At 41.9% G+C, this 25,514-nt stretch overlaps 1 protein-coding gene across 4 annotated transcripts; it reads right to left on the bottom strand.

The window, feature by feature from the left end:
• On the bottom strand, positions 1 to 25,323 carry KMT5B (lysine methyltransferase 5B). Of its 4 annotated transcripts, none has more exons than XM_075566746.1 (10): positions 24,695 to 25,323; positions 18,298 to 18,576; positions 17,587 to 17,746; positions 12,371 to 12,536; positions 10,092 to 10,201; positions 8,787 to 8,953; positions 7,076 to 7,095; positions 6,840 to 6,976; positions 4,260 to 4,456; positions 1 to 2,758 (listed from the first exon to the last, which is right to left on the bottom strand). In XM_075566746.1, exons 2-10 carry the CDS (start codon positions 18,494 to 18,496, stop codon positions 1,275 to 1,277), a joined length of 2,640 nt encoding a protein of 879 aa, XP_075422861.1. In that variant the 5' UTR covers positions 18,497 to 18,576; positions 24,695 to 25,323; the 3' UTR covers positions 1 to 1,274. The 4 variants fall into 4 exon arrangements, with proteins under 4 accessions (XP_075422861.1, XP_075422864.1, XP_075422862.1 ...); XM_075566749.1 differs by having other exon boundaries at positions 18,343 to 18,576; positions 24,695 to 25,322; XM_075566747.1 differs by having other exon boundaries at positions 25,171 to 25,320.
• Between the last annotated feature and the right edge of the window lie 191 nt (positions 25,324 to 25,514).

Below are 25,514 nucleotides of genomic sequence, written 5' to 3'. Positions count from 1 at the left end.
TTAGTTAAAAACTAGGTTTACAATTTCCTATTTTATTGGCATGAGTATTTAACTTAAAAACTTTTTTTTTCTGGTATGGTAAATCAATCTTGTATGACAAAAAAAAAAAAACAAGAGATCCTCAAAACACACATATTTACAATAGTATATACACTTAGTTCTTTCTATACATGGGAGAGTGACTGACTGTCATAGGTTACCACAGAACAAAAACTGTGACTGCATTAAACGGTTCATTAAACGGTCAGAAGTAAATTCAAATGTTTCAGTCCGTTGTAGCCTTATCAAAGTGCAACAGAAGAGAGACAAAAAAATGTTTTTTCTTTTTTTACAGCTGCATTTCATTGGGTACATTTCGGTCTCGTCACATTTTGTTATTTCACAGCATTTTCTTCCATGAAAAAAAAAATAAGCACCAATTATTCTTGCAAAGAACAATTTTATCTAAAAAAAAAAAAAAAAAAAAGTGTTGAAAAGTGTTAAATACAAGGTTTTTTTTGTCTTTAATTTATATAACAAGCAATAAATACACCATATCCAAACTTTTATTCATTCTGCATACGGCTACCCCTTTACATATAATGTGCTAAAAAGATCAGCAAACGTAACATCTTTTCTTTTTTTCCCCCACTTTCCTTTTCTGCTTTTGTCTTAAAGAACTCAATTTGACTTCTAAATGAACAGTTTGCTACTAACGAAGGCCACAGACAGTACTTTCAGGATAGCATTACAGTATAAAACTGACAGACTTCTGACGGGGAGAAGTTACGGGGGGGGGGGGGGTCAAAACATCTAGCAAAATCAATTTGAAAGCAGTAAATTCATTGCTGGTGATAATAACATACTAGAAAAGTGTATTATGTCGCTACTGTGATTTTTGTTACAAGTATTTCTGATATTATAGAGCGGGTTATGGCTATGAGTTAAAAATAAATGATTGGGTAGCCACAATATTAGATTTTATTGTCCTGTGTGGAAAGTTTGCTATTTACGTACAATTTCCTCCTGTAACATACAATAGGGTTCAATTGCTTTTTTTCAGCTCAGAATTGCACATAAGACTGTTAAAAAGTACAAGAAAAATCAAAAAGTTAAGAGTTGGTATGCTGTACACTTTCTACAATTGTCATCTTCATAGTGGACTAACAATACAGAAGTGCTGTCTCTAAAATTTACAGAAAGTTCTTCAGTTGAGCAATAACTCAATGGAATAGAATTGGTTTCCTAATTCACTAGTAGAAATGAGTGTCCTGGTCGATCTAAAAATCGGTGTTTTACGCATTCAGCCTTAAAGACTGATCTTCTCTCCGCCTGGAAGATATATCAATGTCTATCGAGTCCTTTCCAACAATGAGTCTCAAACGTTTTGCTGGTGGGAGAGGAATGAAATCGTCTTCAAACTCATCGTCATACTCGTCGTCTTCTTCACCCTCCTCCTCCGATGAGGATTCTTCTACACTCTCTTCCTCGTAGTGATCGTAATCATCCACTTCCATTCTTGTTCCCAGCAGAGACAAGGTGTCACTACAATACATGCCCTTCTCATGCAGCTCCTCAGGAAAAGACGTTCTGTTTTCCTCATCTCGCTTTAGCTGTATCTTCAATTTTGTCGAACTGCTCCCTGATCCTGAGTTAAAACCATTGTTGAGTTTTGCTACGTACAAACCATTCTTGTCCTTTTCATGATCTTTGCTCAATTTAATGCTTATTTTTGACGAGCTCATGCCATCGTTTTCCTTCTCGTTAGTCTTGCTGCTGCTGCTGTCGTGGCGTCTACGAAGAGTCAGTTTAGGAATTCCAGTGCTGTTTTCAAGAATTAATTGTGCGTCATACCTTGTGATTCGTCTGCTTTTTTTACTTTTGACAGTTCGAATGGTTTCTTTTGTCTTTATTATTTCTGAAGTGACAACAGAACACCCATCTGAGGAGGTTTTGAAGTCCTGGTAATCAACAGGACCATCTGAAATGGTCTTTATTTCACCCGGTTCACAATGAGAACTTATTAAATCTGGCACTGCATCATCATTGCCAGTTGATTCAAATACAACATTTGACCCTTCCACGTTTGAAGTCAGTTTCATGTGTCTGGCTTGCCGGGACTTTCTTTTAGAAGTGCACAAACCATTCTTCTGACATCTGGTTTCCTGTCTTTTTGAGGTTTCGGGAGTAAGTTCATTTTTATGAATGGACTGAGTCGGCAGTTCAGTCCTGTCTAATTGTATACCAGTCCCACGGCTGCTTTTGTAACCATCCAAAGTATTTGGTTGAAACGGAGCATCAGATGTCTCCATGGAATTCATCCTTGTTCTCATAGAACGCCGAGTGATATACGTACATGGTGTAGACTCACCATGCTCATGAGCACCTTTCAAGGAATTTAGTTTATACTCTCTTGCTGCGTGTCTCGTTAAACAACCAGTAGTTTCTATGATTTTTACTGGTCCCTCGCTCTCTCTATCCCTTTTAATGGCCAAGTTTTTATACAATACTACTTTAGGTTCCTTAAGAACTAGGTTTCCTACTTCTAGCTTTCTAGACGCATTCTTTTGTTCTGGTCTTTTGCACTGATTTCTCAACTTTATTTTCGAAAGTAAAGGCTTCACAGGCTTTTTCAGTCTCTTTGGTACCCTGGAATTATTTATATGAGTAAGCTTGGATGAGGTAGAATTGGATGAAACTGGAATTCTTGACATAGACCGTCTAAATGTTCTACTTCTGCTGTTCTTTTTCACACCAACAGAAGATTTTCTGTTCATTGCTGCAAGACACAAACAGTTTCATCAGAATTAATCTAACTATCTTCCGCCTGTAGATATATGAAATATTGTAATACAGAGGTAGCAAGATTCATTGCTGTGATAACATATTGTCATAGGATTCAATGGCGGTTTTAATGCAATATCACACAACACAGAGTGAACATTGTAGCCTGCTACATCTGTACCTTACAGTGGACCAGCACGAGAGATTTTTCACAAATCTACTTCAATACAAGGTGAATTAGAAATTAGCAGCAAGGATGGTCCACTCACCCTGCCCATCCAGATCACCTAAATAAGGTGAAATAATTAATAAGTGTGTTCAAACGAAATTTGTATTGCTCTCTCACACTGGCTCACTGAAACTTGCAAAAAAGCTACACGTTCCCTACAGATGTTGATAATACAGCTCTCTCATTCATTTACAACCGCAGAGAATCAGACTATGAAACCTAAAATCTGTATTCAGTGGAAGAATATCAAGGAATAAAAAAAAAAAATGAAGTGTTAAGCCATAAATCCCTTTACGGCCTAGTCAAATAAATGAGCCATAAGGTGCCTTGTGGCTTAGCACCATTTAGTAAACATGGTATTCTATATATTGCAGTGTTTTTCAACCTTTTTTTCATTAAGGAGCACCAGAATAAGATTGTGAAATTCTGGGGAACTCCAAACCTCGTCTCTCGTGCAACCCCCCCACCACCCCCACTTTACACATACACAAAAACACACACTTTAAGGAAGCTGCCGCTACGCAGCAAAATAGCCCTGCAGTGAGAGCGTGCGCTCTTACCTGATCCTTCTTCTCCCTCCTGTCAGACGGAAGTTCAACGTGACTTCCGGTGCCAACAGGAGCAGGCAGGGAGTGGAAGGATAGCAGTGACCAGAGGGCTGCTGCTGCCGAGCTCAGGAGCCACAGGGTCACTGCATGTGGGGTAGCCCCAGCTCACCACTCCCCCCCCACCCCCCCGGCGGCCATGGAACCAGAGGGTGGCTCGTCAATGAAAATAACTGATAAATTGTATGCCAGAAGTGTAAACAACTATGTAGCAGCTAAGTATGAACTAGAAACATTGTGTTTGCATATGTAATCAAAATCTAGGTGCACTGCCAATATTATTAAAGTTATACTCCTGGCTAATGCAGGGTGCGATATTTCAGCGTGCCTGCCTATTTATAGTTGACCTGTCATTTATGATTGTAACCTGCCTTTAGCACACTCCCGTCCAACTACAACTTAGTTGTGGTAAAATAAGAAAGTCTTATTTTTATATTCTCCTTTAAGAAAAGTAAATGTATTTTTAAAGAAACACCTTTCTACGGGCATCTGGAGCAAGGATGACCTCAACTGCCATATTATTCTCGCAGACGAGTATTATTGTTCAGGACATTAATGTGTAAATAACCCCCTGAGCTGGGAGCATCACAGACCCTCTCCCTCCATTCTAACAAGGTAAGGAAAGTGAGTGCGACTTTAACTCCTGACTTGTTTGTTCTTACACGTGTTGGATTTTTCCTGAGATGTGTCTGCGTCCGTGTTGGAGCTGACCGACTGGCTGTCTGAGTTTTTGCTGCCGTCCCCAAGTTTTTTGAGTCTGTTTAAACGCTTGTCCGTTTCTCGCAGTCCATATTTGCTGTTGATCACAGGGGTCGGCTCGTTGAGTCCAAGTCGTGATTTAAAAGCACCTGTTCCACGCCTGATAAGAGAAGAACGGCTATTACTGTTCAAATCACAGTCTCTCTCTGATTTTCACATTCATATTTTTCTTCTTGATCGCAAATTCTTGACAATCAAATTAAACCAGGTGCATCTGCACTTAGAAATATCTATTGACTATATGTTAATAAAAACAATGTACCACATGTATTATATTAATACGAGAAGCTCAAACCTATGTTGGATAATAAAGTACTCTACTTTATATCCATATACATCAAGAGGTGAAAGTAGGCCGGTCCTGTATGCAATACCGGTAAAACAATAAGTGCCGGTACTGCGTACCAGTATGAATTTCAGGAGATTTTAGTACTAACCCGCCTCTTCCCATCTTTCTGTTTCTCTGCACGTCTCCTCACAGAGCCAGCTTTGGATCAGTGATGTATGATGTCTGAATATAGATATGCATATATTAGGGCATCTATGTCACTGACTGGAGCCAGCTCTGTATGGGGAGACACGCGGAGAAGCAGAGAGAGGCACAAAGAGGCAGAGAGACAGGTTAGTGTTGCTGCTGATTATTGTGGGTGGAGGGTATTAAATTGTGGTGTGGGGGGTAGTGTGTGTATTTTCGGCTGCTATTATCTTGTGTGTAATTTGGGGAGTTATTATTGTGGGGGTATTTTATTAGGTGTTCTGAGGGGTATTATTCTGGAGGGGGTAATTAGTTATGGTGGGGGGAATTGTGTGTGTGTGTGTGTGTGTGAGGGGGGGAGGAACAGTGAGAGGGGGAAGTGCGGTGAGAAAGAGGAGGAGGTGAGGAAGGGTGAGGGGGAGAGTGAGGAAGAGAGAAATACATGCGGATGGCGGGGGGGGGGGGGGGGAGAATAGAAAAAGGGTGAGAGCGAGGTGGTGTGAGAAAGGGTGGGGGTGGGGGGGCCCGGTGGAAACTCCAGTGTTTTAAATGCCGGGGTGATTAACTTTAAGAATATAAATATACTTTCACCACTATATACATCAAATCAACTAGGCCAGGGGTCGGCAACCTGCAGCTCCCGAGTCGCATGCGGCTCTTTCCGCTCCTACTTGCGGCGCTCTGCAGGTTGCTGACCCCCTGCTGCTGCCTGTGAGGAGAGCAGGAGTGGCCTGGCAGCAGTAGCAACAGAGGCTGGGGGCGGGGTCAGCAGCAGAGGAGATGATTGGCCTGGCAGCGGAGGGTGGGGGCTGGGTTAGCAGCATAGGAGCTTTTTGGTAAGACCCGGAAGTCAGTGAGTATGTCAAGCTGAGAGAAGAGGAGAGAGGAAAGAGAGAAGAGAGAGAGACACACACACTGACTGGGGACAAAAAGAGAGACACAGACCTGGGGGGAGAGATATATTGGAAAAGGATGGAGGCATATAAGTAGTTCTGCAAATATATTCTAAGTTTTACTGCATAGTAATAGGAAGAGCTGCAGTAATGTTTCGGGGGCACAGCCCCATCTTGAGAAAAAGCTACCTGTGTGGGGGAGAGAGACACAGATTGGGGAGAGAGGGAGTGTGTCTGTACGGTAAGTGAGTGTGGATGGGGAGAAGGGGAAGAGAGATAGTGGAGAAGGTGAGGAGAGAGGATGGGGAGAGAGAAATCAGTGTGTGTGTGTGTGTGTGTGTGTGTGTGTATTTGGGGGTGCCGTGTAGGTGGTTTTTTTTGGGGGGGGGGTGGGGGGGGGGAGTGTGTGTATGTATGTATGTATGTCTAAATTACAATGTTTTGCACACAAAAACAATGAAAAAAACTAAATAGAGGACTTATTGTGAGATGCTTTTTATTTCCCCACATACTTTGTCGTATGTTAATGCTTATACAGTATATACCTACTAGCGTGTGTACAGTATATGTATGTGTTTGTGGGGGTGTAATATTCATGCATGTGTTGCGGCTCTCGGAATATTTTGGAGAAAGAATTTTTTTTTTATAAAATGCCTCCTCTTCCTTGAGAGTTGCAGACCCCTGCATGAGGGCAATGCTCAATCTACAGCATTACATATTAGTGTAAAAAAAAAAAAAAAACCTCTAATATGTCATTCTAATAATCGCTCTCCTCATAGGGCAAAATCTCTGTCCTTGTTTCACTTTGTAGTCAAACGATTTAGTTGTGTTACATGGCTGAGTGCTTGAAGCAATTGTAATATAGGTTAAGTGGGACTGCACATTCCTGATGCCATAGGGCCATTATTGCTGAAGTAGCAATAATGTGACAGTGACGCAAGGATTTCCACATCCCTCCGTTACTAAGAACATTCTAGCATTAAAAGGGTTCAACAGGTCCCTGTCATTATCAGATTGGTCCCATGTGGGATTAATCTATTAACCCATTAAAAATGTCACGGTCTTTAGGTCACTTCGTTAAATAACAATCCCAGCCCCCCAAAAAAGAAATGCACCTTTCACATGTATAACATTCACAATACTCGTTGTTTTCGCCAAAAAAGCCATCCCCGTAGTAACAAGAAATCTCTTCTCCTGGCTCAATATCCCTCAGAGCTTTCACGCACGCTGTATCACGGCCAGTCGATACAAACTGCAACAGGAAAATCAATGTTCAGTTACAGTTATCAATACAAAACTGGCAATTTTACAATGTGCAACTGAAGAATGAAAACTCAGTTCTCGCTCTTACCTTACAATTAGGTCTGCAATCTGGGGAAAGAAGACAGATCGAATAGTTTAATAAGTGCTCAAATCATTTGACATGTATCCCTTTGAGTGGCCCAGGACGTAACCACCACGTCATGAGGTCCGACATGCCAAGGGCCCCGTAACAAACTGCATACGTTTCCAGCTCATTTTCCACGGGAGATCGCGTGTTGCTCTCCCGTGGAACTCTGAACATGATCTAGCAGGCAGAGCAACCATCCCAGTCAGTAAATTAAAAAAAAAATATATATATATCTATATTTCACAAGAAGATATGGCTTTTAACCCCTCAACGTGGGAGGAGGTGGCTCAAATGCAATGTTCCAAATAAGACCAGTTTGTGTTATGGCAGCGGTGCGAAAACTTTTTGAGCTGCGCCCCCTTCCTTCCTATATATATATATATATACACACACACACACACGTAAAAATATATATACACACACACACACACACACACACACACACAAACTTTAAGCATTTAATTACATCACTGCCATTAGGTCACTTTGGCCAATAACTCCTAAAACATATTACGAACATTGAGTTCAGTATCATAAGACAGTGGTGCGCAAACTGGGGGCGGTTACAGAGGCCCCGCGCTCTTCCCCACGGCATTTAAATTAAATGCCAGGGGAGGCGTGAGGCCTCTGTAAATCACTTAACTGCTGCCAGCCAAGTCTTCGACGACGCGTCGCCATGGCAACGTGCGTCAAATGACGCGGTGGGGTTCACGTGACGTCACGATCCGCGACGTCATTTGACGCCGAGCCATTGGGAGAGGGGGTCGTGAACGCTGCGGCTCCCTGGAAGGGGGCGCAGCTCAAAAAGTTTGCGCACCGCTGCCATAACACATACTGGTCTTATGTGGAACTATGCATTTGAGCCACCTCCTCCCACGTTGAGGGGTTAAAAGCCATATCTTCTTGTGAAACACTTCCAACGTTCAAAATAATGAAAAGCACAAACATACATACATACATACATACGCAACATTCATATATTACAGACAAAACAAAGTACTTCAGCGCATGCGGCACAATCTTCTTAAATGGCAAAAATATTTATTCCATAAAAACATAGAACATGCGAAAGAACTGACGTCTCAAAACGCGTCAGGGGATGGTATTGCTAGGGTTTTTTCTTTAACATTCACCATGTTTTTCTTTGTGTTTATGAAAAAGGGCATTTAAAAAGCGTGTGTCCCATTTCTGAATGACGCTCTTTATTTTGCCTGAGCCCTGGCAGTGGGCCTCTTTGCAGCAAGCACGCATCTGGAGATTTTACCTGCTCAATAAAATTTAAATAGCGTTTTTATTCCTACAAATTGAGACCCAAACCGAAGTTAACAAGGCTGCCACATCACTTAGCTCCAGATAATAATAATAATAAAAATAGCATGTTCTTGTATAGCGCTGCTAGTTTTAAGTAGCGCTTTTCAGAGACATTTTGCAGGCACAGGTCCCTACCCCACAGAGCTTACAGTCTATGTTTTTGGTGCCTAAGGCTCAGGGAGATAAAGTGACCAAAAATACAGAGACCTCCACCATCATCACCAGTGTTTATAAGCTCAGTTTGAGAACTTCTGCATTAGAATTAAACACTTCAAAAAGTTATGAACGGTCAGTGGTGCAAAAATCTTCAACTCAAACACACAGAACTAACTTTCACGCTGGTTAGATCGGACTGGCTTACCGTGGTTGATGAAGGCGGCAGGGCCGAGCCACAGCTGAGCACAGTTCTTCCTCGTGGAATACATGACGCTGAAGTCGTTTTCCCCGTGATGAAGAAGCATGTTCTCTTCGATTTCAGAGAGCTCAGCGATGCAGCCCACGAGAAGCTCAATTTTGTCATTACGTTTCCTATTGCAGGAAAAACACAAACAAAATTTTAAACCTCTATCGCAATTAGTCTTCGGATACCTTACAGAAGATTTTGCATGTGTATTTTTGTAGAAGGAACCCTGATGGTCCGTTATTTTCCCTCAATCCTTTAGTGCCGAAAGGCACATGCAACAAAAGTATTACATGATTTCTTTAACCAGGACGAAGGCCTGCAAGTAATTTGTCCACCTGTCAACCTCTACTTCTTATTCCCACTTGAGCAATTCAAATAGACAGCACAGAGCTGGTTCCTATGCAGACTTTAGGGACTTTTCAGAGAAGCTATTTTATCCTGAGATTTTCTGATAAAGCTCCTTGAAGTCCAGTGACGTAGCAAAGTGGAAGGAGCTTAGCAGCCATTTTAGTATTGGGCTCTTTTTTTTTGAAGATTAAAACACCGTCAGTTTAAAAATCTGTGAGAAGCAGGGGGGAGAGAAACAGACCATATTGCCCTCTTGTACAGCATGAAGAAATCTTGATCAAATATTACACAGGCTGGGGAAACTGCACATTTAAAGACAAAATATAACTTAAAGGTGTTGTCCTACTGTTCTATCTTATTAAACATGGGGGTGGATTTGGAGGGTGAAGCAGTATGCAGGGCCAGCCATAGCGAGGCCCAAGGCGGCACACTGGCAGCTGGCCACCCCTGTCGAAGTAGGTAAGGGTACTTAACTGCAGACCCGGGCGATTCCTTGAAGTGCGGCCCTTCTCATGCAGCATTGCGGTGTCATGACGGCACGTCATCATGGCCACGCGTTGTCATTTGTCTTTGGGGCACCATGACAATGCGGTGCTGCACGTGGGGGCCCGCTCCTTGTAAGACCTCCCCCCCTCTCTCTCTCTCTCTCAACACGCAAACCTCTCTTACCTTGGGGTGAGAAGCAATCCTGTGCTGGTCCGGGGGCCCCATGCTCCCTCCTCCGGTCGGGCGGAGATTGGATCGTTGCGCCGACAGGACGAGGGAGCGCGAGGCCCCCCAAAGGCACGGGTCCAAAGCCGGCCCGTAGGATACATTTACCTGATCACTACTCCAGTAAGAACATATACATATTAGTGACCAGTACAAATTATTTAACTTTACAAAGTAGCAAATACCCAGCACACTGATAGTTACCAATCTTTTGTTGCAACTATTTTGGCTCCATTTTGCTCTGAAGAATATCGACAGCAAGGCAAAATTTCAAACCCGCTATCAGTTGCAAACATTTTCAAGTAGATAAACACCTGTGAGAAAAATAAATAAATAAAAACAGCGTTCAGAGCCTTCATTAAACATGGGTGATGGGAAAATGCGCTGCTGGCATGTCTGGCGGTGTAGGGGTTAATGATGCCCTCTACTAATAACTGCTGACCCCTAATGCTAGTCCTGATGTTCTTTGAAATAGTGCACCAATTGACAAGCACACACACACACACACACACACACACACACACACACACACACACACACACACACACACACACACACACACACACACACACACACACACACACACACACACACACACACACCACCATGTTAGGCCGCGCGTATAGTGCCCGTGATGGGTGACGTCCCCAGTTGCCGTTGCCGCAGGCGTACTGGCATTTGATTGGTTCAGGGGCTGTCACATGAGGCGACAGCCCTTGAAAAATCAATTATTGCCAGCTACCAAAATTCGTGACGTCACGTCACATTGTCGCCGTCGCGCTTACTATAAGCGCACGCGGCGGCAATGCATTTGTTTTTGGGCGCCGTCGCCCGTCACCGGCACTATACGCACGGCATTATGCATAGACACAAAGCACACACATTATCTCATTATTATAACACCCATGTTCACGAATATTCAGTCTGATAATGTACACAAAGATGACCAAACGATTACGAATACAGGAAATAATGCTCACATGGTATAAATAAAACACTAGAATAGACAAAGTGATATATAATGAAAGAAAAAAATCTGCACCGGGCGCTTCTAAAATAGTATGAATTGTGCAAAGTGAACTATTTAATATATGTGAACTATTTAATATAAGTCAAAACCACAAATATGGTGACAATAAATATAATAATGAAAAAATATTCCATTTGTGTAAAACCCTTCACCTTAAAATATAAAAGTGATAATGGTGAAAAGAAATGTAAAATATAATAGCTGCTCAACACCCTTAGAGGGGACTGCTCCATGTCCCAGTGGTAGTAGTATTATTCTTCCAGGTAGGGGGGAGCACTTCATAAACCGTGTAATATAGAAGGAGAAAAAAGAACCAGAATAGTATAGCCAGCATAATGTGACATTCTCAATCAAATTCGTATTGGTCTCGCTCACAATATTCCACCCATATCATATGGCATGTCAGAGATTCATCTCTCCCTGGTAGGAGCCGTTTAAGTGTGTTCTTCGGTTGGAGTCCTTAGTGTCCTCTAATAGGTATTCTCATAAATTAGTAACCCAGATAGAAAGAAGAGATATATCGCAATGGTGTAATACTGTATAAATAATGTGCTGCACAAGTAGTAGGTAGAACAATTACACTCACATTTCAGTGGTAAAAACCAAACATGGGAGAGGACCGCTGAGGTGCTCGTCTCGCCGGACTCGCGCCAAATTACTGTAACCCGCACACGTCACTTCCTGTGACGTTCAACTGTGGCCGGAAGTGGCTTCCCTGCTGTCCTCGGCTCTGCGATGCCAGTCTTTTCAGGCTCTGGTCCTCCCAGGATCATAGATTCCTGACGAAGCATCAGCGAAACGCGTTGAAACTATGATCTTGGGAGGACCGGAGTTTCAAAGGACTGACATCGCAGAGCCGAGGAAAGCAGGGAAGCCACTTCCGGCCACAGTTGAACGTCACAGAAAGTGACGTGTGCGGGTTACAGTGATTTGGCGCGAGTCCGGCGAGACGAGCACCTCAGCGGTCATCTCCCATGTTTGTTTTTTACCACTGAAATGTGAGTGTAATTGTTCTACCTACTACTTGTGCAATACATTATTTATACAGTATTACACCATTGCGATATATCTCTTCTTTCTATCTGGGTTACGAATTGACGAGAATACCTATTAGAGGACACTAAGGACTACAACCGAAGAACACACTTAAACGGCTCCTATCAGGGAGAGATTCATCTCTGACATGCCATATGATATGGGAGGAATATTGTGAGTGAGACCAATACGAATTTGATTGAGAGCATTACATTCTCTTTGCTGGCTATACTAAACTGATATATGCACATACAAATGACACAGATGCAGTTGAAAAAAAAAAAAAACCCATACTGATGTACACAGATATTCACACATACAAAGATTCAGTGTCCAACATGCTTATGTACACACACACACCATTTTTTTTCTTTGCCTCTCTATATGTACAATAAAAGTAGATTCTAAATGCACCTACATGTTCCTTGAACAACTTTTCCTGCATTTTGTTCTTGTTAAGAAAATAGTGTCGTGCCCAGTCGCCTGCTGTCAGACTTTTAAAGGTTTTTTCGAAGTGTTCGTTTTTCTTGAAACGCTCTATCACCTCCTTGAGCTCCTCTTGTCTCCCTTTTATTGGCCGAAATCTAAAAAGAACCAAAAATTATAGTGTCTGTTTTACTGCAGAACGCCTTTGTGCTCCAACTCGCAGCGAGAGAAAAAGCATTATGCCATAGGACACCTTCCAGGGCGTGAAGGAGTCTTATGGGATAGCACTGCTTCGTAAATATGGTATAAACGTTATCAGACTAAAGTCGTAGTAACTTCATTTCATGTAGCTCTTTTCTCCCTCTGGCATGGAGAGCGCTTAATATAACGCAAAGTACACAGCGCTTTACACAGATTGTAAGCTCTACGGTGCAGGGTCTATGCCTGTAGAATTAGCTTTGCTGCCTGAGACACGAGGAGATACAGGGACTTTGCCCACGGTTACAAAGAGCTGACATCGACATTTTAACCATGCCTCCCTTCTTCAACCGTCAGTATTCTTGTTTGCAGACTTCTGTTTAAAGCAGCAGTCTATGCACTTTTTTGTTTTTCTTTTCTTACAAAATTGGAAGCAGGGTGTCATTCAGACCAAAACCATTTTATATTCAGCTACAGGGACCTCCTAGTTCAGGGGTAGCCAACTCCACTACTCAAGGGCCACCATCAGGTTACCTGTGCTGAAGCAGGGATATCCCCAATACCTGGCCTGTTGGTGGTCCTTAAGGACTGGAGTTGGCAACCAGTGCCATAGTTACAGACATAATTACCACTGTACCCATCTGTGCTTCAGACCTGGGAAGCAATATGTCCACCAATTCTAGCAGGACTTGCAACCAATAAGAAGCTGTAACATCTTTGGTTGCGGCTTCCTACTGGTCGACAGTGGTGGCCATGTTGGACCCTCCAGGTAATGCACTAGCGCAGAAAACGGCAATTTTCTCAGGAACCTCAAGTTAAAATAAAAACTACACGGCTCATAAAACGACAAAACACACAAAAAAAAAAAAAAAAAACACAATGGTTCCAATTATGTGTGTGTGTGTAAAAAAAAAAAAGTTAACATGCTGCAATGCTAAACAATACAAAGTATGACTGCACGCTTTCAAACAGCTGTGACAGCGTTGGCTGGCATGCATATGGTTACATGAAAGGTTTCATGCTTTGAGCCCATCAGAGGCTGGGGTATCCAGTGCCATCTTTGGGATTGACTGCCCATAACGTTGTTAGGAGCATAATTATCAAGTGACGTTGCAGGTTAGCACAGCCGACCCCCATGTTAACTCCCTCTGACTTGAGAGTTTACGCCAGAACGGGCGCACTTAGCCATATTGACATTGGATGAATCTGCCATGTAAGGCATAAGGGCAGAAATGATTGTAGACCGGAGGAAGCCCTTGTGTGCGAGTCGAAACGTCGACTATATTACCGCGAGGAATAATTTATTTTGTTTGGGTGTTCTGCTGCCTTTGAACTGTTGCTCTTTATTAGGGAAGAATACAAATTTTAAAAGGTAACTTGCACTTTTATTTTACGGTTCACCTGTTTTTTCCTCCATCTCTTTACTTTTACGAATTACCAAAGAAGGCTCAATTCTCTTGGTTTACAAAAAAAATAAAAAATATTGAATAAAAAAATTAACATTTAGTTTAGGTTTAGGCATTATTAAATTTCTTTAAAAATGCATACATTTGTTTATTTTAGCTTCTTTGGAAATTAACATATTTTCTTTCATCTGGAATATGGACGTGGAATGTTAATTATTTACTCAACCGCCAGCCCAGCATGCCTCTATTAAAGCCAAAACAAATAAAAGTGGGAGCAGAGAGAGGGGAGCTTTGCGTGTGCAAACTCCTGTTCAGCACAGTGACATCACAAAAAAATAAATAAATAAAGGGAGTAGCCTGAGGAAATTACATTCCTTCCACACATTCAGCTTCCCGTGTTTACAAATTAACATTAAAGTGATTTAAACACATTCTGTGCAGCAAATAAAACGTGACATTCACCCAGATTTAACCGCTTAAATCTGCTCTTAGGACCAAAGTGTACTAATTACAGTAACAGCTAAAATCACTTGTGCAGCAGGTAGGTGGGGAGCTCCTTAGCTAAAAAATGGGGTCCAAGAATAAACTTGCTGGGAAAAACAAAATGTATTGAAGGACAAAGCACTGCATGGCAGCCGAGATGTGACGAGCTACTCTTTGGTCCGGGCCATGGTGCCTTCGCCCGCGCGGAGGCAGTGAAGTCACCCGCGTGAAGCGGGTGCCTTCCCTGTCCATGTTGGACGGGCCTTGGTAGGCGTTTCTAGGGGCATCACGGAGCTGGTTCGCCCTCATTGGGCGGACCTCACGTGACCTGCGTGTCGCGCGCCCCCTCCTGCCTCCGCCCGCGTGGTCTATGGGTGCAATCAATGCCTTAAGGCAATCTAATTGCCTCTGCGCTGTCTCCCACACCATGGACTCAGCCTAATGCGTTTCACGCACAAGGCGCTTTATGAGATTCAGGGGACTCTCACTCTCATCTGTAGTGCATGATTCTGTGGATCTTTGTCGCAATGCTTCAGAAATGTGGTTTGAAGTAATGCGATATGGAAATGTGCCCATGGCACTGCTTCCATGGCCTAGGTGAAGAGACCCAGCACAATTAAAAACCGTCCTACTGAAGTAGGATGGCTCCGATGCAGTTTCTTTGCTGCTCTGGAAATCTTGAGGGTTTTTTCTTGAGACGAGGGGGAGAGGCTCAGCCCTTGACTGCACTCGCTTCCAATAGTGTAGAAATGATGGTCAGACTACCTCCAAAATTGATTAGTTGATTGGTTGCACTTTAATGAACAGACTATAGCTGTGTGTTGTCCCAGTTATAGAAAATCTTGATATGACTTGTCTGTTAATAAGTGCAAAATAGCAAAAAAGGAGGAAAATAAAATACATTTTAATGCTACCAAAATAAAATAAGTCGTGCTAACGAAATGGACATACGATTACATACGGTAAGAGAGAAAAGTGTATGGAACCCTAGGTATAGAGAACACAAACGTTTCAAAGATATATTGGCTAGGATACTTAACTAATATTGCTAAAAAAAAATAGGAACAGTAAGCGAGTGATAATCACACTCAGTTGCACAGCTGATGATGGTACTTATCTTAAACAGTATTGGTGGTAACGTTAACGTAATAGATGTTGGTTCATTTCAGTTATCAGATACTTTAATGATGTATTGTCAGATCCTTGATAAGTCTAGGGGATCTAAAATTCTCCATGCTCAGATCTCCTAGTCACCAGAAGCAATCAGAGATAAGTCTGGAATATTTGCCGGAAAGTGTCAGATTGTGAACAAGTCTGGCTATAATAGATCGGACTTAAGTAGCGATCCGGAGAATATAGTAGATAGATAGAGATTGCTTATATAAAAGATCAAGTTTAAAAGCTGCAGTTCAAGCAATATCCTGCATGTGTGGTTTTTTTACATAAATCTGTTCTGTAGTAAGAAAAAATACTTTTAGCATTTTCTGTTTTAAAAAAACAACAACTTTGAAAGACCAATTTTCCTGTATTCTATTTTAACAAGCATGTTTGTTCCTATAGCAACCATTTACATTCCCCAGATCTAAAGATGTCGCCAAACTTTGCCGATCAATAGACGGAGAACGAATTGACCGGCAGCTATGCAGTTCTTTAGGTAATTAGAGATTGCCCACATGAAACTATTGAAGTAAAAAGAAATAAATAAAATAAAAAACGGAAGCTTGAACTGCAGCTTTAAGTATAAAATAAAGTACTCAATTGGATAGTGTGGCTGAATAGCCCAGTATAAAAGTAGATTGTATAAGCTAACTTATACAATTATTACTTATCATGGATGATAAGAGCGATAAATGTAATTACTAGCCATATGGGTTTAACACATAGCCGGGGTAGGAGAGTGGTGGAGTAAAGAGATGCCCTGCAGCTATAGCCAAGTCTTGGAATCGCAAAGATAGCAGGCTGAATTGCCAAGAGGATAATAAGCTCAGTCACTGCACCGTGCAGGCTGCAGACCTGCTACACGGCTACAGCTTCACTCTCTTGATCCGACACTGAAACCGCAATGATATCAGCGCTAGCGCATCAGAACCGACGGCCGTATCACGTGTCATTGCTTTGTCAAGGTAACGTCCACCTGGTGTTCCTGCCGGGGGAGTATAAGTAGCGTCCCGTTACTATGGGAACACAGGTCATGTGATCGTACTGGCCAATGAAATTTGACTACTATTAAAAGATTTTATTAAAGTTCCTATCAGCTACTGGAGGTAAATAGGAGCATCTGAATAGAGTTGCTTGTTAAAAGATTAAGTGATACAGATTAGATACAAGTCACAATGGCATACAGAATTATGATCACTAAAATGTCACCCCAAAATAGATATTAACCCAAAATAAAGAAGGGGGATGGTAACAGGGGCAGAAAGTATTTAACCCTATCCACAGGACAATGCAAAATGATGGTTGGTCTGGTGATTTAAACAAAAACTGCATTTTTAATCCAGCTGGAAGCGCATATCACAAAAATGGTGCTTGTGGATTGCCTCGTCTTTAGTCAGAGGAGCTTTTTAAATGCTTTGGCAAAGGCGGTCCTACCATGCACAAAGGAGGGGCATAAACACCATCGTGTGTACGGTCATGGGGAACGATAGAGATATTTTACATACACACAGGATTGGAACCAGACCTAAACAAGGCTATTTTCAGCTCCGGTGACACCCGTTTTCAAGGTACTTACAGGTGAAAGTTACCAGTATTACTTCCTGGTTTTTAAGGGGGATTTAACCAGCTGTCCAATAGGAAGCCACAACCGATGAGGTCGAAGCTTCCTATTGGCCCAGAATTTGTCAGCCATTTCGTTTCCCCTGGAGGAAGATTTAAACCCAGTGACTTCACAGGTTAGCAGCCAGGAAAACACGAGTTCTCAGGAGCTGAAAATAACGTGGTTCCCACCCACACAACTTGAAAAATAAATTACGGGATTTTTTTTTTCTTTTTTGAAAGGAAATCAATTACAACATGTTGCACACATATTAGCAATGTAAGATAGTGCACCTTTAAAACAGTGTCGCTTGACAAAGTGTCCGACATTCCGCGGCCTGTCCTCGTATTAACGTAGAATTACCTGGTGTTCATTTTGTGTGTCTGAAATCCCAAGTAAGGGTCCAGCACCAAACTGGTTGCTAGGTCATCGTTTTCACACAGCTCCTTGGCAGACATGCCAGACGAAGGTACATAGCGACTCTGGGCTTCAAATATAGGGGAAGTGCTAACAGCTCCGCTACCTGTCAATACAGTTTGGAGATTCAAAATCTTATTTGTTTTAAATGCCAAGTAATCACTTTTTTTAAAACGTCATTCATCTCGTTAAAAAGGTTTGAAGGTTAAAACCAAGACATAAATCAGACAAGTTTAGTTACAGCAAGGAAACATAATAAAACGGACGTGTCTGCAGCTTAGCCACTGCTTCATAAGCGACAATGAGGTGAATGGTGTAGGAACATGTAGATACACTTCAGTGTATCTTTGCAAAATCATTTTTGAAAGTCAGAATACCTCTTACTTTAATTTACAGTGGCATTCTGACAACCAAATCCCCTCCCCCCTTTCAATCTTTTATGCTCCACCCCAATGATAAAAAAAGAGCATCAACATGAATAAATCTAATTAATTTTTTTTTATATATTTATATATATGTATACATATATACACACACACACACACACACACACACACACACACACACACACACACACACACACACACAGTAAAAGCCAACAACAAATGTAAGTTACAATATTTGCAAACACTCCCATGATAAAAAAGTGGGACTGACCATATAAAGACCAAGAAGTGCACCGCCATGAGGAGACAAACTTACATCTACTAGATCTACGGTCCGGTACATTTTTGCTGGCTCTCAAGTTCTCTCTTCCACTCGTCTGCAGTTGGTTCTGTAAATGCTCGGAGGACAACCTGCTCCCATGCCTCCTGCCATTCAAGACCATGTTCTTGGATTCGCCCAACCACTTCATGCCAACATACAAACTGGACCAGTTGCATTTAGTCACCCCTGAATAGGCCCTGAGAAATGGGTCAAGAAGTATGGCTGCACCTGCAGGGGAAAAAACACAGGGATCAAAGTTTGTAAAATATATCTTCTTGACTCTATAAATATGAAATTGCAACCAATATCCAAGTCTAATCATAAAGCACAGAAATGTACACCTTCAGGCAGCAATTCCCAAATTGTATGTACATTTTTAGGCATCGGTTTTACCCTCTAGAATCTAGATTGTAAGCTCTCGCGAGCAGGGTCCTCATTACCTTCTGTATCTGTGCTTGGTTGTCCTTATTTGTATGTCACTCTGTTTATGCAATTGATGTCTCCCCCCTCTCCATTGCAGAATATGCTGGCGCTTTACAAATAAACAATGATAATAATACATAGCTCCCAAAATAAAAATAAAACATTTGAGAAATAATCAATGTACTTCGCTTCCTCTAAACTAATTTTACCAACAGTGTGTGAGGGGGGGGGGGAATCAGAAGAGTAACAGAAAGGGGGGAGGGAGAAGAAATCAGACTAACGGGACAGACATACAGGAAAGGAGGGCATAGAATAACAAATAGGCAGAGATGGAGGGGCAAGAGTGTGGAAAAAAACAAACAAAAAAACCCCAGTTTTCCAGCATCAATTGCAACTAATATATCCAACTATGTGAAACCCTAAGTTTATAGCATGTGATCTTTTCTTTTGTGGGGTGGGGGTTAAGGACTCAAATATTGGTCATCTTGGAAGCCAAATACCAAAGAAACAGGAGTGGGGGCCCAAAGAGACTGGGTAACCCTGCTTCAACCCCTTAACTGGCAGAGGACAATCTTTGCAGTGTAATATGTTGCCAGATCAAGTGGCAGTAAAACAAGTCAACAAATCAAAATACCCCTTAAAAACACAATTTTACATAAAGTGTAGATGCCACACACCACAAGAGCAATGAAAGTGTTCAACCGCCTTCAGTACAAGAAGGCCCATCCTAGCCCCCGCGGCTCTTATTCACACTATGCAGCCATGACTTGGCCCTAATGGTCTTGGCTCTACCAAGCCTGTTATTTTGCGATTTAATCTTCTATACGGACTATGTAATAAGTAACTTATTTCACTCTCCACCCTTTTAGAGCCAAACACAGTCACCATGCCAAGTCATCCATATATAATAAGGACATAAATTCCATGAAAAGGTTCTTCTATGACATCAATGCTACATAGCAAAAGGCTCAAAAGAACTGCTAGACACAGACTAGCCAGTCAGATTCTGTACTTAGCCAGGTTCAGTTAATCAAACTAATTTGGATTCCTTAAATGTAATCCCCCTAAAATAATTGTTTCATTCATTCATTTCTTTGCTTGATCAGGTCTGTTTAGTGAGATAGTTAGATTTCTTTTTCCCCCAAAAGGTAGGCGCACTCACATCACAAGCTGGAAATTGCCTCGGGTGCACAGTTACACCCCATAGGGGTAATCACTGCAAGCCGAATCCTGTCAAGGAAAAAACGGCACTCCTCCGGTCTTTTCCATATATAAAAAAAAATTGCTTTGTGAACAGATCAACGTTTTGGACAAAACGCAGACCTTTGTGAAGAGGACAAAAGGTCCGTGTTTGTACCAAAACGTCCTCAATAAAGCCACTTTTTCTTTTACATCGAAAAGACCTGTGGAGTGAAAGTTTTTCCTTGACAGAATATATAGCGCCATCCATGTACACAGCACTTTACTGCAGAAATACAAGCAACATAATAGGAATAAGCACTTCAACATAAAAAGTAGACATTAGGAAAAGGAGTCACTGCCCCGAAGAGCTTACAATCAAAGTGTTATCTTGTCATTATTTTTCTTCCCAACTAGCTCTTAAAATCAATTATAATCAATGATGTGCTATCCCTAGATGAGCAATCTGCCTGCATACACAACAGTTTACAGTCTTGTCAAAGAGAGATTAGTAAGTACTGTATAGTAAAAAACTCCCAAAGCATTTGGTTACTATGGAGATGTTTAAACACACAAGACAGGTCTATAGATCTATAAATGATTTGATTAAAAATGCTGCCTTTCACAGACTACATACCAGGTCAGCTCTCTTTATGGCCAGTGAACTAAAGCAGTGGTGCGTAAACTGGGGAGGGGGCACAAAACGTTCTACTGGGGGGTGCCAAACCGAGCCCTGTGCTTACAGAGCCTTCACACTCTTCCCCACAATATTTAAATTGACTGCCGGAGGAGAGTGTGGAGCCTCTATAACTGCATCTTACCTTCTATCCGGCTTCTCCTCCCGCATCTTCTGATAGAGACGATGCGTCACTACGACAACGCAGTGTCAAATGGCGACGCGTTGCCGTGACACGCAACACGACCCCCCCCCAAAGGATGCTGGAGAGCAGGTAAGAAGGCAGGGGGCGCCACAAAAAAAGTTTGAGCACCCCTGAGCTAAAGTACGGATGTATTTGTTTGAACATCCTGGGATTCTGGTGTCACTGATGCATTCATTATTGGGTTGTTTACGTTTCCCGAGGCCTCTAAGAAACTTGATTTGTAATTAATTTCCAAAGGGGAAAAAAAAGCATACAAATGTTAGCTTATTAGTATTGTTAAAAAATTACTTTTAGGAAGACCGTTACATTTATTTATCTTACGCTGGCTACATTTGATTGCACCTTTATGGGTGATTAAAGCTTTCTAAGGCAGTCAATTACATCAAGTTTTTGCTCACTGTGTGTAGCAGTCAAATTACAGTACATCAGTCAACAACACTGTTCTTAATACACTGTTCATTCTTATGCAGCAATTTCATAACATTTTATTGATAGAGTTGTGTCAATTTCATTAATTGAACATTGAATATCTGCGCTAACTAAATGTATCAAAAAAAATACATAAATACAAATGCTTTATTATTTTTTTTGCTAAGAAATTCAGAATTGGGGATATTTTCTTTGACTACAAATACATGAAAATATTAGACTGCCATTTCTTGCATTCTGCTGCCACCTTGTGGCCATTTGTGTAAAAGGCTATACTGGAGTATCAATAAAGTGAAAGCTCTCAGGCAGTGAACACCTCTTTTTACATTCACTGCCAGAAGAAGTCATCAATACTTTGCAGAGCAATGCCTTGCTGGATCCACTAGCAGCATTTAAAATACACAAACACACAAACACACACAGACACAGGTTAACTCTGGCACGTTATTCCACAGCAACACTATTAAAAACAATGGTTACAGAGATAACGCGTTAATTATTTTACGTGTTTTATTTATTTTAACGGGCGTAATAACGCCTGCTAAATCTGTGTATATGTATATCGTCCAGTGAAACATTTCTGCAGGGAATGTCTTAATGCAGTTGTGGGAGATCTGACAATGCGTACATCAGGGACTGGATATTTAAACTCTCTACCTTAATGGGAAGTCAGAAAACAGTATCCAGAGAGACATTTTACAAGGTAAGAGATGCAGCAGAAAATAAATAAAAGGCAATTTGTACATTGTAGTAACTAGGCAGAACTGCGCCCTTACACTTTACGCCTGCTTAACTGAACACTTTCAGACATCTTTATGATATACTTCCAACGTCTACCACTAGGAAGCTAAACATGCACCATATCCGGCCGTGATGCATAGAAACCCTCACCTTGCGCCCAGCCAATCACACAGCACCATTACACAGTCCATTTAAATGTCCTTAAACACATACAGATGTTCCGAGTTGCATACCTGCTTTACTGAGGTCTATCAACCAAAATGCCGGCTGACAAACACAGCAGAATAATACATTGCTACATTTATTATGCCAAAACTCAGAGACTGCACACCAAAGTGAACAAACATGTTTGTCCCACATTTTACAGCAACATCACTTAGTGGCCCTATGTATTTTTTTTTTTCTTAAAAGGGTATTAAAATAATTGTGCTATATTAAAAAAAGGTACTGACACGGTTATTTGTTGTATAAAAATAGGAACAGGCAAAAAAAATGGGTGCTGGTTAGATCATAGCTCACATATTTAAATGCTGGGATTGGCAATCTCAACCCAGAAATGTAATATTTGGCATGTTGCAATGCATTTATGGCCCATCTGGTCATGAACGGGTTAACAGGGCCCTGCCTAAACCTAGGAAAGCTACTTTGTAAACCAGGAATTGATGCCTAGATTAAAAAAAAAAAAAAGGAAGGGCAACATGGGAACAGTTTAACCCCTTTGCTTCCAGATGGGGGATGGAATTTTTTTTGTCAACCAAGTGATTTTTTTTTTTTTAACCTTATCCCACTCTGTCCTTATTAAGCAGCCAATACAGGGAGGGGGAAAGAGGGGGCTTTGCGTGTGCGAACTCCTATTTAACACACAGCTACGTCAGACAAAAGGGAGCAGCCAGAGGAAACCCAAAACCCTCCCACGTCTCACCGTCTTTACAAACTTTTACACAAAGGATTTCAAAATATTTGTGTCAGAATTTTGATCCGAAAGGCGTCAAATCAAACAGATGTGACCTCCCCCCCTTAAAGCATGTCACTGACATTAGTACACTTGGGTCCGAGGAGGGACTGACTCTAAATCTAGCAGGGTTGAACTTGAACTCTAGCGGTCTAAACTCAGGATGGAAGATCCTATTTAAAAACTATTACCAACTAAACAAAGGAATGGGGGATCCGATATACGGTTTGAACATGGGAAAGGACATTTAAATCTTAGACTGTGGATTTGAAAGAGGAACGGAAAATCTGAATGTGTAAATCAGGTGTGTGAAACAAATGAAGGGGGGGGGGGGAGGTATTATTATATTAGATATTCCGAAGGGAATTCAATAACTTCAGCAGATATAGAATAAGGTCCCAAGTAGGACAGGAGATGTGATAAAACGGGAGGCAAGGGGCATTTAAATCTAGGAAGTGAGATCTGGTGAGGGCAGTGTAAATATTAGGATGGGACAAGTTGTCTAAAGTCTAAACCATGGGTCCGAGATCTGATAAGGACAGTCTAATTACTCAAGAATGTTGACACTAAACCAAGTCTGTCTAATATCTTATCCTGAAATTAATGGCACATTAGCAATGCGTGAGCTGATAAAATGACAGTGTAAATATTAGGATAAGACCAATTCAGGAAAACACCGTAAAGAACAGATGGGACACTTATATAGGGGTATATTAAAGTCTGTAGTGGGACATGTGAACCAAGGAGATCCTACATCATATTTTAGCTTGTAGATCTAAATCAGGGATAGGGGATATGATAAGGGCAACAACAAAAAGAGACAATTACATCCATCATAGCAGTTCAGAACTAGAGCTGGGTAACTCAGGCATGGGAAATCTCAAAGCAAGGAATCCTAAATAAGGGAATAGGTCGTTAAACCCTGGCCAATATGGACGGTGTAAATAAAAGGATGGGACATGTAAATCCATGGTAGTAGATCTGAATGAGGGACAGTAAATACGGTATTTCAATCTAGGACATCCCTGCATAAGGGGACAATTGCACCCTGTACAGGAGATCTGATAAAAGACAAATGTATATAAAGACATGGGGCATTTAACTCCACACACACACACAATGTCAGGGATGGGACATTTAAATGCAGGGCATCCGTATACCTCAGAGGTAACAACACACTGTATAGGAGATCTGATATATACAGTTAAATCCCTATGTAAAAAAGGGACGATTACACCTTACAGCAGTTCTGATATAGGGACATTTAAAATCAGACATGGGACATTTAAATACAGTTCATCCCCTATGTAAATGGGGCAATTAGATCTGATATAAGAACATTTAAACCCAGGATGGCAGCTCTCCTGTATACAGCAGGGATCAGCTACCCCAGCCCTCCACCACATGTAGCAAACCTTTGTCCACCCCCAGGATATAGGATCAGGCCCCGATCCCATGATGAAGCAGGACGGGGGGGGGATCATGCGAGGGATGAGGGAGCCAGGACAGGCCACATCAGGGGGGGGGGGGGGGGAATACACACAACAACAACAAAAACCTGGCAAAATACAAATAAATTCAGAAATTAACTCTGTACCCCCCACAACCCACAAAAAAAAACTATCCCCACCTCCTCGTTTTCTACGTTTGTAAATAAAAAATAAAATCACCATTAAAAAATAAAGACGGGGAAAAAAAAAATATATATAAAGACAAATATAATGGGGGAGAAAAAAAGTACCTGGGGTTAAGTTTGATGGTAGATTTGTTTGGGGGTTTGTTTTTTTTCCCCCCGCCGGGGTCGCTTCTCCCTCCAGACGTGTCCGGCAACCGAAAAAATAATAACCACCTCCCTTTTAATTAATTTACATTTAAAAAAAAGTGTTTTTTTTTTTTTTCGTTCAACCCGATATAAAAATAAGAAAGCGGGATAGGGGATTTATTCGGTATAAAAATGAAAAGAAGAGGGGGGTGGGAAGGGCATTAAAAAATATATAGAAATCGGTTGGGAGAATGTGCGGGTTTTATATATATATTTATATATATAAACATTAACATTCAAGATGGCGGCGGGGCCGCAGCACCGGGCAGGCGGGAAGTAGTCCCTGCTTGGGGTGTCCTTCCGCCGGTGACGCAGCTGCCCCCGTCATGTTGGTAGACGGGGATTTCGAGGGAGGTGGGGCTGGAGAGGAGTAGGGTGATGATGGGCAGTGTTACCGGTGTGTGTGTGGCCGGCTCCCGGGGTGTGGCGCGGCTCGGGACTCGGGGCCGGGCGATGGTTGCTTCCGCCGGCCTCGGTACGCGGTGGGGATGAGGCGGCGCGTTGTGAGGAGGGACGAAGAGCGCGGAGGGATACGGGATGTAGGGCCGGCAGCGGCGGAGGAAGCGAAGAAATGAGGCTCCCACCCACAGTGTGATACACAACAACATGACAACTCGTGCAACACGCCTCCACAGTGTGATACACAACACGCCTCCAGTGTAATACACTAAATCAGGCAACTCACCCATGTGTGGTACACAACAACATGACAACTATACAGTACAAGCACATTGTGATA

This window comes from Ascaphus truei, chromosome 12 (assembly GCF_040206685.1).
Source record: "Ascaphus truei isolate aAscTru1 chromosome 12, aAscTru1.hap1, whole genome shotgun sequence".
NCBI classification, from domain to species: Eukaryota; Metazoa; Chordata; class Amphibia; order Anura; family Ascaphidae; genus Ascaphus; species Ascaphus truei.
Note: the sequence above shows the minus strand (reverse complement) of the source record. Positions and strands in the feature narration are given on the sequence as shown.